General features: G+C 44.2%; 1 protein-coding gene across 7 annotated transcripts in view; it reads right to left on the bottom strand.

Moving 5' to 3' along the window:
- Positions 1–13,107, bottom strand: part of TNRC18 (trinucleotide repeat containing 18) — a 206,777-nt gene that overhangs the window by 109,117 nt on the left and 84,553 nt on the right. For all 7 annotated transcript variants that reach the window (XM_069209985.1, XM_069209990.1, XM_069209991.1 and 4 more), the window contains exon 9: positions 2,833–3,017. In XM_069209985.1, the coding sequence (XP_069066086.1) occupies positions 2,833–3,017 (185 nt within the window). The remainder of the gene's footprint in view (positions 1–2,832; positions 3,018–13,107) is intronic.

The following is a 13,107-nucleotide window of genomic DNA, read 5'->3' on the forward strand; positions in this document are numbered from 1 at the left end:
CCTAACAGGTGTAGTGTGAAAGGGGGGTGAAGGAGTGAAATCGCTGTTTATTAGTAGGAGAGCCGTTGGTAGTTACGGCACCTGTACCTGTCCTGTTGGCTCTTAAGCCTCCCAATGAAAGGTCTTCCCCTGTTGAAGGTACTGAAATGGGATCTATTATTGTATGAAGTGGGGCAATTGAGTGACAACACCCCATTATCTGTTGCCTCTCTGGAATACTGCTTCCAAAACAAAAAGTTTTAGGGTGTAGGTGTGGGGGATTGTAAGGCACCCATCAGACTTGGTGATGTCTGTCTTTTTTTTTTTTTAGTTTTCCCAAGCAGGTGATCAAATTGGAGACGAAGGGGCAGAGGACTGAAAGGAAGCTCCCTATCAAAGGGTATGTTCAGAAGGTGAAGTCGCACCTCTGGCCTAAATCCCGACACTGGAATGCTGGCAGAGTAGTACGCTGTTATTACTGCCCCTGACTGCTGTGCAGCAGTATCTAGGGCACTTGTGATGTTGACATTACTGATAATCTTACAGTCAACAACCAGTTCCTCTCGGCCAGTGAGCCTCAGGGAGGTGCTTAATAATTTCCTCTATAGCCTCCCAATGATTATGATTGTATCTAGGAGGACAGGTGGTTGGCAATCTTTCAATGCGCGGCTGCGCCCAAAGGCCACCCTTCTCCCTGCTGCATAAATCTTATTTCAACTCCTTATGCAGGGAGAATCTCCAACAGAAGCTTAGGCAGAGTTCCTATTACAGGCAGTATGCCTCACCAGTGAGACGTGAATAACTGTCACTCTAATGTAAGTAAGATCTTGTGAGGCTGGGTTATATTTCTTTTCAATGCAGGTGTTACAAGCCTAGCCGTGACTGGGTCTTTAAAAGTATCTTATGTTCTTAAGCATGCCTTTATTTATAATACAACAGGCCCTTCTGTCTCGGATAGGGTTTCCAGGAGGAAGTCATCCTCAGGGACATGCTTCAAGGACCTAGGCTTTTTGTGCCTAGGCTCTGGCTCAATCGGTCTCCTGTGGGAGTGGTGGTCTGCCTCTACGGTCATGAACTTGGTGGCTCGAGACTGACCTGCAGGAGCCACCCAGGTACCCACTGTGGACTTTATATTTGGCCTTGGAATTGGAGGTGGTGTTTCAAGGCACTTAGTATCTCTCGAGATCAGAGAAGACTCCAAGAAGCAGGCCTAGATCTTCTTGCCCTTTAGGTAGGTGGGAGGGGCTGGCCTCTCCCTCTTCACTCTCGTAGATGTCTTTTATTACACAGATATGAAGTGTGTCGGATAGCCTCTTACACTGCATGCTGTAAAGCACCCACCGTCTCTCCATCCTGTTTGAGGGTTTTCGTGCAATGGAATGCAGGGCAGGTTGCACAGGCAAACTTTTGGCTCCGGGGGAGGTAGACATTACATATTTTGGGTCGGTCAGGGCAAGTGCATTTTATATTGAACCGAGGACAAAAGTAGAATGGAGTTCATGACTAAGTACTCAGTGCATTCTCGAGATTTGCCCCGAGGGCTTTTAGTGGTAAACGTTGTCGATTCCAAAGGAACTCTGGATCTATTTGGTGAGAGTTTGAAGGAAAAATGTCAGCTTTGATACAAGGGACGGTCTATGGAGTCACAGAACCAAGATGGAGGAGGTCTTTTGGTGTGATTTAACTTTTGATTTCAAAGGAGAATCCGAGCCTGATGGCGGAAGAAAATCTTTGAAAAACAAAATACAGCCATTGTTGAACATGTCCATGACAAATTGTTTTATTTGGAAGCACAAGGAATTTGATTCCATTCTCTGGTAAAATATAGCTAATATTCCTCAGAGCAGGTGACCTTCCGCTAAACCATTACCACGACATGCCTGGCGATGTTGATGTCAATGTCTTACCTGGAATCAACTTCGTTCAATTACCTAGACCATAAAAACTTTCTCTAAATGCATGATTAATTCTCTCACCCAATTCCAGTTTTGAAATCTTCCCTGTAACCATCTCATCCAAGGACATTCTCAGTTTTGTGTTTTGGCTTCGATGTTGCAAGTCAGCATGACTAGATACACAAGGCGAAAACCAAAGCTTTCGGATTGAGATGTCACAGCTTTATCAAAATCACTTCAATCGGGATTCATTTAGTCAAAATTCCATTTCTAGTAAATGTAAGACTAGTGGACATTAAAACATTTAAAAATAAAATTGGCCACATAACATTTGCATAGGTTTTCTGAGACAGTTTAGGCATTTAGGAAAAAATAAAATAACCTGATTCCCAAATAATTGGAGGGCCAAAAATACAAGATAGGCCCCAATTAAGGAGACATACCCATTATACTGGAAGAATTACGGTAAGTAACTGAAACAATAGCTGTTATAAAACATTGCAGACAATAGACACTGGTCGGTCATCCTAATTCCCTGTAATCTCCCAATCTCGAGTGCATCCATGAAATTTCACATTTTCGTAATCTCAGGGCTGAATCTATACTTCCAAATACTCAGGTCTCATAATTGCCCCCCCAAAAAAAAAAAGAAAATCATAGATTTTTTTTTTCTTTACTTTATTCCTAAACGCGATGTTAAAAACCCCAAAAAGGGTCAAATAGTGGTAAATGACAAACTGTGATGGCTCAACACATTTACTTTTTCAGGTGTATATTAAATCATTTTCTTTCAATCTTTGAAGGATGTCTCGAGACAAGAACATTTTCAAAACAGAGATATATTTGAATGTAACTGATGCAGGATTAAATTTATTTTTACGTCTTGATTACTAACTGTTAATGTTTTAAATGTACTGACTGGCATTACAAAAGGAAATACACTCGTTTTCTAACTTACCACGATCTGGGCGCTCCTCTGTAGCTCCATGGCATGGGCTGCTTGTTGCTGTAACAAGTAGAGTTCATGCTGGCGGAGTAACTGCTGGTGCGACAGAAGCTGAAGCTGATGTGCGTGCTGAAGAGAGCTCCTGGTATGTGGATACATGGCAGGCCACATAGGAGGCCCTCGGTCCAGTAATTCAGCTAAATTCACAGAAAGATACAATCCAGTTACTACACCGTAAGACAGTCGGTGGCAAACTTGTTTATCGCATCTGGATTTTTGATTTTCGATCAACCAGACGTGCATCCCATCATCACGTTTCAACCTCCGTGCAAATTTTTTTTTTTGCAACCTCATAGAACTATCTTCCTATAGGAAAAACAGTGCACTTAATTTAACAAATTTGTTTTGTGTCCGTCTTATGATCTGCCTGTAACTTAGAAAATAACGTGTTGCCACTTATGGTATACTCTTAGTTCTGCATTTGTAAAGGTTCTTTACATATTCCTTCATTTGCAGGAGTATGCACATCATTTCCAAGTACTTTTCAGATGCAGGTCAGTCCTAGATGTATACCTGGCCATAAAAAGTTGCAAGAATTAAGTTTTCGGAATGCAGGACGGAGATAGCCGCCTGATCCAAACTAGCGATTTGGAAGAAAGGGTAGAGGTGGGGAAGAGAGGATAACGTTAACCAAGAGTGCGTGCAAATAGAGCAGAAAAGTAGCCTCCCAACCACATATATTAAGAACTGAACTCAGAGCCACTGGCGGTGCTTCTTGACTAAGGAAATAAACAGGTTTTTACCATCCTCCTAAAAACCATAAAATTCTGCTCCCTTCTCATGTCCAGAGGAGGTGCGTTCTAATGTTTGGCTGCCGCCACCGTAAATGCCTTATCTCCCCATCTAGCCCTGCGCGTGCGGCACACTTAAATCAGATAGGCTTCTTTAGATCGGAGTTGCCTACTTATCCTATACCAGTAGAGTCTGGAAGCTAGATAAACCGCTCCAACTCCATGAACCGACTTGAATATTAAACAAAGTTTTTAAAATAATTCACTTCGCAATCGGAAGCCAGTGCAATGATTTTAAACTGTTGCTGGCAGAGACCAAGCGGGGAAGATCTATGATCAAACGAGCCACATTATTTTGGATCAATTGGAGCTTTCTTAATGACATTTTATCCAAATCGAGCAACAAAGAGCTGCAGTAATCAAGTCTGGAAATAACTAAAGCCAGAATGACCGCCACCCTCTCCTCCACCTGCAGATACGGAAAGATTTTAAAAAATATATATTTTTAGAATCCGATAACTTGTTTTGACCATGCCATTCAATAAAAAATGACTCCCACATTTCTGGTGGCAGCAATAGGAGAGGGAAGCTCCCAACATTGCGAAGGCCACCATCAAGAGTTCCACAGCTCCTTGCCAGAGCCAAATAACAGGATTTCTGTTTTATTACTGTTGAGTTTTAGCCAATTCTGGCCCACCCAGCAGTTGATCTCTTGCATACAGTTACTAAATCGATCTGCTGTTTCCTCCCAGTTTTGTCTGGAAACAGGAATGATCAACTGGGTATCATCAGCATAAGAAGTAGGTATAAAACCATACGAGCGGATAAGTTTGGCTAAAGGGGCGACAAAGGTTAAACAGAGTAGGGCTCCGAGCCGATCCCTGTGGAACCCCACAAGGCAATCAAAACACCGGGGCCCTATAATCGGCCCAGCTCTCCGTGATGGGTCTGTCGCCTAAAAAAGATTCCAAAATCTTCAGAGCAGAATCCCTAATCCCAGCTTGGTGGAGCAGAGATACCAGAATCTGAGGTGAGATGGTATCAAAAGCAGCAGATAAAGCCAATAGAACCAGAACTGCTCCCTTCCCCTCATCCAGCAACCTTCAAATAGTATCTGAAGTTGTAGTAAGCGTAGATTCCGTGCTGTGGGCCTTCCTAAATCCGTATGCTACTCTGCAACCCAAAAAGGATTAGTGGTGGATTATTATGGGAAAATATGAGTTTGAGTGGTGTCTGTTAGGTGGATTGAATAGGATTATCGAGGGACAGTAGGGGGAATAGATTAGAAAGTGCTATTTTGGGATCTAAATAATAGTAAGATGAGGATATGGAGGAGTAAAAGGAGAGGTGGAGGAGGGGAAACGTCTCTAGAAATGGATTAGGGAGATCACAGTAGTAAAATGAGGTTTGGGATGAGTCAAAAGAGGGATACATTAGTGAAGAATTTAGAAAGTGTTGTTTGGGAGAGCATAGTAGATAAGTGAGGTTTGGGGGATCCAAGGAGGGATAGAGAAGGCAAGAGTCTACAAAGGGTTATTTTTTAGATCATAGTAGTAGAATGAGGTTTGGGATAAGTCTGAGTACAGGCAGAGAATATACTGAGAGAGGTATAGGGTGAGACAGTAGTGCACTGGATAGAGTCAAAGTTTTCTTCTGTAGTAGAAGTAAAGTAACAAATATATAGATACATAAGTATATGGAGAAGTTATACATGTATAAGGAAGAGAATATATTGAAATTTAAAGTAGTACTTAGACTTTAAGTGTTGTTGTACTTCAAGCTAATTTATTTGTGAATAGAATTACTTTTTTCGTAGAGGCAGTGCATTCTGTGTTGACCTCTGTGCTGTGATGGGCAAGTCCCTGGATTTCCATCTGTCCTTCGGGCGGGAAAGTGTAAAATAACCAGATCAGCTTTTGAGCTCAAAAGGCTGCTTTATTAGGACAGATAGGCAGACTTCGAAACCTTCAATTAGATATTTTTATCAAAACCCCGCCTCACCAATACAATAAAAATTCCTAATCCCCCTCACCCTTCAGCCTCGCCCCCAACAATAAATAGTCCCCCATCCATCATCCAAACATTCATTCCTTGCCATAACCTTCTTTCATTCGCTCTTTCCGACTCAACCCAACCATTGCTGCCATGTATTCCTTCTGCCATGCCTATCCATCAAGACCTCCAAAAGCCTTCCTGGCCTGACTTGAGCTCCTTCCCTTCTGCAACCTGTCCTAAGTGACAACGAACGAAAGTCTGCCTACCTACCTTAACAAAACAAGCCCAACCCCTGACCAACTGCAGAATCTAGGTAAGGAGGGTGGGGGCAAAAACACTTAGCAGCCTACCTCCAGGACAACATGTGCTAAAAATGGACAATCCCCAGGGGACAGCGACACTGTCACTAAACCCTGCCCCAAGTCCAAACCTACCAATGACCTTTGTTTTGTGGCCGGGGTTGCACAACCAGTCCGAAGCACCCCAAGGACGGACATCCTTCAGGTGCCACCACCGGGAAAACCAATGCGCGAAATAACCAGACCAGTTTTTGAGAGCAAAAGGCTGCTTTCCTAGGACTGGTATGCAGACCTCGAAACTTTTATTTACAAACATTTATCAAAACACCCCACCGATACAATAAAAATTCCTGACCCCCCCACCTTTAAGCCTCGCCCCAACAATAAACAGTCCCCCATCCATCATCCAAACATTAATTTTTGCCATCCCAGTCTTTGCTATCCGACCAACTCAACCATCGCTCCCCTGTATTCCCACTGCCATGCCTACCATGCAAGGTCCCCAACCCTTAAGTCCTGCCTGTGGCTCCTCCATTTCTGCCAACAAGGGAAACCCCTCCCTCCCCCCAAAAAACTCATATTACACGGACATGAAATGCTTAGGCTGTCACTACAATGGCCAAAATCCAAATTTGGAAACAAAAATTTGAGTGACACAGGGCTGTCGCCATAACAGTCGCTACAACCATCCCTTCCTTTCTTTTATCTCCAGTATATAGAATTAATTCCCTGTGAAAGAGATGCCCCCCATTGCGCCTGAAAATGTCATTCTTCATTCCTAATATCTGCGTGTTCTGTTCACCCTACCCTCGAGCCTTACAATACGTTGCATATCCCCTATTCACTAAAATCACTAAATGAGAAGGAACCGCAATAAAAACGTTTGTGGAAAGCAGCTGCTGCTCACTAAATGAAAAAAAATGTGTTCGGTAACCAGAAAGCAAAAGAAAGTGCTCTAAAAAGAGGCAGTATGAATCTAGAGTGGTTGGCACGAGGCAAGAATTGAAACTAACTGGCCACAGCGAAAACTCTAGGCATTAGCCACTGTACTAGCGTACTGCACCTGCCTGCATGAACAGGATGGATGAAGTTCGGAGAAAAGTTCGATTAACTCATACATGAAGGCAATGGCGGGATTCCACAGTTTAAAAAAAAAAAAGATTAAAGATAGGCAGAGAAGAGTCCACCGTTGTGCCCAACCAAATTTGAGACCGACAGTAAGTGGGTATTGCTGATTTAAATATGTTGGAATCTAGGCAGCTTTTACTCTGGTATAAATAATGCTTCTTGGGTTTAAGAAAGTAAGACCATACTCTGGTTCGTATCATGCAGTCCTACACTTACTTCAAGAAAAGTCTCCCCATGACTTTACTACCAATTCAACATTTCATATATTGTTAACAACAGTGCACTATTCATACCCCATACAGCAGCTAAATTTGTACGTTCATTTTGTCCAAAGCGTGCAGTTTTGATCCGTCCAACTGAAAATATGCTGAGGAAGTACAAATACTTACATTTTATAACCCGAAAATAAAACAAAAGTGAGGCTTTGGATTTAAGGCTGCACAAACACAATATTATGTAGACACATTGCACTTTATATGGCTGGGCAGTGACAGACAACTACATAATTTCTTTCACAGTGGGTTGGTTCAGTTAACCCGCTGCTGACCCCTTAGTGATACTGTCTGGGTAGACGATGAGTCTTGCTTTCGGGAGATCTAAAAATCATGGTTGCCATAGCCAGTTCTTTGTTTGATGTGTCGAGTATTGTATAGTAAAATATGGTACAGTATCTAGGTGGTTATATACTGGCAACATTGACGTAAGGAACATGAGGTTAACACGCTGTGATGTGTAACCAGGAGCTTTGAACAACAATGTTGAGTAATGAAAATGTCACTTACCCAGTGTACATCTGTTCGTGGCATCGGTCGCAGTAGATTTGCATGTTCTGCAATAGCTCGCCATCTGGTGGTGGGCCGGAGTGTTACAAGTTGTTTTTGTTCGAAGAAGTCTTTCGAGTCACGGGACCGAGTGACTCCTCCTTTTGTCTCCATTGCGCATGGGCGTCGACTCCATCTTCGATTGTTTTCCCCGCAGAGGGTGAGGTAGGAGTTGAATTGTAGTAATAGTGCCCATGCAATGGAGTGACTAAGTATGCACCTATTTAAGGTTGAGATGATACATATATAAATAATTGCAGGTAACTTCCAAACTGCTACAGGCTCCCGGGGAGGCGGGTGGGCACATGCGAATCTACTGCGACCGATGCCACGAACAGATGTACACTGGGTAAGTGACATTTTCAGTTCGATGGCATCTGTCGCTGTAGATACGCATGTTCTGCATAGACTAGTAAGCAGTTATTTCCCCAAAAGCGGTGGATCAGCCTGTAGGAGTGGAAGTAGTCTGAAATAATGTTCTTAATACGGCTTGACCTACTGTGGCTTGTTGTGCGGATAACACGTCTACACAGTAGTGCTTGGTGAATGTGTGAGGCGTAGACCATGTGGCTGCCTTACATATTTCTTGCATTGGGATGTTTCCTAGAAAGGCCATGGTAGCACCTTTCTTTCTGGTTGAGTGTGCCCTTGGTGTAATGGGCAGCTGTCGTTTAGCTTTAAGGTAGCAGATTTGGATGCATTTGACTATCCATCTGGCTATACCTTGTTTTGATATTGGGTTTCCTGCATGAGGTTTTTGAAATGCAATAAATAATTGTTTAGTCTTTCTGATGTTTTTTGTTCTGTCAATGTAATACATCAATGCTCTTTTGACATCTAATGTATGTAGTGCCCTTTGAGCTACGGTATCTGGCTGTGGAAAAAACACTGGAAGTTCCACTGTTTGATTTAGATGGAACGGTGAAATAACCTTTGGCAAAAATTTAGGATTGGTCCTTAGGACGACTTTATTTTTGTGTAGTTGTATAAAAGGTTCCTGTATTGTAAACGCCTGAATCTCGCTTACTCTTCTTAGGGAAGTAATGGCGATGAGAAATGCCACCTTCCAGGTTAGGAACTGTATGTCGCAGGAGTGCATGGGTTCAAAAGGTGGCCCCATAAGTCTAGTTAGGACAACATTTAGGTTCCATGAAGGAACAGGTGGTGTTCTTGGTGGTATAGTTCTCCTAAGGCCCTCCATGAATGCTTTAATGACTGGTATCATATATAGGGAAGTTGAATAGGTAGTCTGCAGGTATGCAGATATTGCTGCAAGGTGTATTTTAATGGAAGAGAAAGCTAGGTTAGATTTTTGTAAGTGAAGCAAGTAACCCACTACATGTTCTGGAGTTGTGTGTAATGGTTGTATTTGATTAATATGGCAGTAGCAAACAAACCTCTTCCATTTACTTGCATAGCAGTGCCTGGTGGATGGCCTTCTGGCTTGTTTTATGACTTCCATACATTCTTGGGTAAGTTGTAAGTGCCCGAATTCTAGGATTTCAGGAGCCAGATTGCTAGATTCAGCGATGCTGGATCTGGGTGTCTGATCTTTTGGTTGTGCTGTGTCAACAGATCTGGCCTGTTTGGCAATTTGATGCAGGGTACCACTGATAGGTCTAGCAGCGTTGTGTACCAGGGTTGCCTTGCCCAAGTTGGTGCTATTAATATGAGTTTGAGTTTGCTTTGACTGAGTTTGTTTACCAGGTAAGGAAGGAGAGGGAGAGGAGGAAAAGCGTAAGCAAATATCCCTGACCAATTCATCCATAGGGCATTGCCTTGGGATTGTTCGTGTGGGTATCTGGATGCTATGTTTTGGCATTTTGCGTTCTCCTTTGTCGCAAACAAGTCTATCTGAGGTGTTCCCCAGAGTTTGAAATAAGTGTTCAGAATTTGGGGGTGAATTTCCCATTCGTGGACCTGTTGGTGATCTCGAGAGAGATTGTCTGCGAGTTGATTTTGGATCCCTGGTATAAATTGTGCTATTAGGCGAATTTGGTTGTGAATTGCCCAACGCCAAATCTTTTGTGCTAGCAGGCTTAACTGCGTGGAGTGCGTCCCCCCCTGCTTGTTTAGATAATACATTGTTGTCATGTTGTCTGTTTTGACGAGAATGTATTTGTGAACTATTATTGGTTGGAAAGCTTTTAGTGCCTGAAAAACTGCTAGAAGTTCTAGGTGATTGATATGCAGTTTTGTTTGATGTACGTTCCATTGTCCTTGTATGCTGTGTTGATCGAGGTGTGCTCCCCACCCTGTCATGGAAGCATCTGTTGTTATTACGTATTGTGGCACTGGGTCTTGGAAAGGCCGCCCTTTGTTTAAATTTATGTTGTTCCACCACAGAAGCGAGAGGTAAGTTTGGCGGTCTATTAACACCAGATCTAGAAGGTGACCCTGTGCTTGAGACCACTGTGATGCTAGGCATTGTTGTAAGGGCCTCATGTGCAGTCTTGCGTTTGGGACAATGGCTATGCATGAAGACATCATGCCTAGGAGTTGTAATACCATCTTTGCTTGTATCTTTTGTGTTGGATACATGCGTTGTATGATGGTGTTGAAATTTAGAATTCTTTGTGGACTTGGAGTGGCTACTCCCTTTGATGTGTCTATTATGGCCCCTAGGTATTGTTGTACCTTGCGCGGCAGAATGTTGGATTTTGTAAAGTTGACGGTGAACCCGAGTTTGAAGAGGGTTTGTATGATCTGATTTGTGTGATTTGAGCACTCTATGAACGAATGGGCCTTGATTAGCCAGTCGTCCAAATATGGGAACACATGTATTTGCTGCCTTCTTATGTGTGCAGCGACTACCGCTAGACATTTGGTAAAGACTCTTGGTGCGGTTGTTAATCCGAAAGGCAGTACCTTGAATTGGTAATGTATTCCTTTGAATACAAACCTTAGGTATTTCCTGTGCGATGGGTGTATTGGTATATGGAAATAAGCATCCTTGAGGTCTAAAGTTGCCATGTAGTCGTGTCGTTTTAGCAATGGCAATACTTCTTGTAGTGTGACCATGTGGAAGTGGTCTGATTTGATGAAAGTGTTCACTACTCTGAGGTCTAGGATTGGTCTCAGCGTTTTGTCCTTCTTTGGTATCAGAAAGTACAGTGAGTAAACTCCTGTGTTTATTTGTGTGTTTGGCACTAATTCGATTGCATTCTTTTGCAATAGCGCCTGCACTTCTATCTCCAGGAGATTGGAATGGTGTGTTGTTAAATTTTGTGCTTTTGGTGGTATGTTTGGAGGGAATTGTAGAAATTCTATGCAATAACCATGTTGGATAATTGCTAGAACCCAAGTGTCTGTAGTGATTTCCTCCCATGCTTTGTAATAATGACCTATTCCTCCCCCCACTGGTGTTGTGTGGAGGGGGTGAGTGACATGTGAGTCACTGTTTAGTAGTAGGGGTTTTGGGGCTCTGAAATCTTCCTCTATTTCTAGGGAATTGCCCTCCTCTATATTGTCCCCGAAAACCTCCTCTATACTGTCCCTGGTAACTGGACGGTGTTGCTTGTGAGGTGCTGGCTTGTGTGCTTTGACCCCGAAACCCCCCTCGAAAGGGCGTTTTACGGAATGTGCTGTAATTCCCTCTGCTCTGCGGGGAGTAGAGTGCGCCCATGGCTTTGGCAGTGTCCGTATCTTTTTTGAGTTTCTCAATCGCTGTGTCCACTTCTGGACCGAACAGCTCTTTTTCATTAAAAGGCATATTGAGAACTGCTTGTTGAATCTCTGGTTTAAATCCAGACGTTCGGAGCCATGCATGCCTTCTGATAGTTACAGATGTATTAATTGTCCGTGCAGCTGTATCTGCAGCGTCCATGGAGGAGCGGATCTGGTTGTTGGAAATGGTCTGTCCCTCCTCAACCACTTGTTTTGCCCTATTTTGTAAGTCCTTGGGCAGATGTTCAATGAGATGTTGCATCTCATCCCAGTGGGCTCTGTCATAGCGCGCAAGTAGTGCCTGGGAGTTCGCGATGCGCCACTGGTTTGCAGCTTGTGCTGCGACTCTTTTACCAGCTGCATCGAACTTGCGGCTTTCTTTATCTGGGGGTGGTGCATCTCCAGATGTGTGAGAGTTGTCCCTTTTCCTAGCTGCTCCTACAACGACAGAGTCTGGTGGCAGCTGTGTAGTGATGAAAACCGGGTCTGTAGGAGGCGCCTTATACTTTTTTTCCACCCTTGGTGTGATTGCCCTACTTTTGACCGGCTCCTTAAAGATGTCTTTTGCGTGCCGGAGCATACCAGGGAGCATAGGCAGGCTTTGGTATGAGCTGTGGGTGGAGGAGAGTGTGTTGAATAAAAAATCATCCTCGACCTGTTCTGAGTGGAGGCTTACGTTGTGAAATTGTGCTGCTCTAGCCACCACTTGAGAATACGCGGTGCTGTCTTCTGGTGGAGATGGCTTTGTAGGGTATGCCTCCGGACTGTTATCTGACACTGGGGCGTCGTATAGGTCCCATGCGTCCTGATCTTGGTCACCCTGGCTCATGGTGGTGTGAGCTGGGGAGTGTGATGGAGTTTGTGCTGGTGAGACGTTAATCACGGGCGGAGGAGAGGGTGGTGGGGTAACTCTTTTCACCACTTTTGGTTGTGGTGTCTGTTCAGTCTGGAACTCCAACCTTCTCTTTCTCCTAATGGGGGGAAGGGTGCTTATTTTTCCTGTCCCCTGCTGTATGAAGATACGCTTTTGCGTATGGTCCACATCAGTTGCTTGTAGCTCTTCCTCAAACCTATGCTTTTGCATTTGGGAGGTTAGCGAGTGCTCTTCTGTATAAGAGCCTGAAGCTGGGTCGCTTGCAGTTTGTTTCGGCATCGAAACCCTGTCTGCGTGTTTTTTCGGCTCCGAGGTGACTTTTTTCTTTTTCGGGGCCGAAACCTCTCGGCGTCGATCTGTTTCGGTGACGCTGTCTCGGCGTCGAGCCGTGTCCACACCGGCATCTCGGTGTCGAGGCTTGTCTCCAGCACTTTCTCGGTCCCGAGAAGGCTGCGTGCCGGTGTCTCGACCGGAGTCGGACGACCTCGGCACTGTTTGGGCCTTTTTCGGTGCCGACGGTCGGTCACCGAATTTATGGGTGGAGCCATGGCCGGATGGCAGTGGCGTCCCCTGGGCCTTGTAAATGTTTCTCTGTGTGGTTTTCGACGTCTTACTCACGGTTTGTGAATCGTCGAATCCTTCGGAGTCTGAGTCTTGGATCGAGAAGGTACCTTCCTCTTCCTGTTCCTCGAACTCCCGTTGGGCTGTCGGTG

This window comes from Pleurodeles waltl, chromosome 10, assembly GCF_031143425.1.
Source record: "Pleurodeles waltl isolate 20211129_DDA chromosome 10, aPleWal1.hap1.20221129, whole genome shotgun sequence".
NCBI classification, from domain to species: Eukaryota; Metazoa; Chordata; class Amphibia; order Caudata; family Salamandridae; genus Pleurodeles; species Pleurodeles waltl.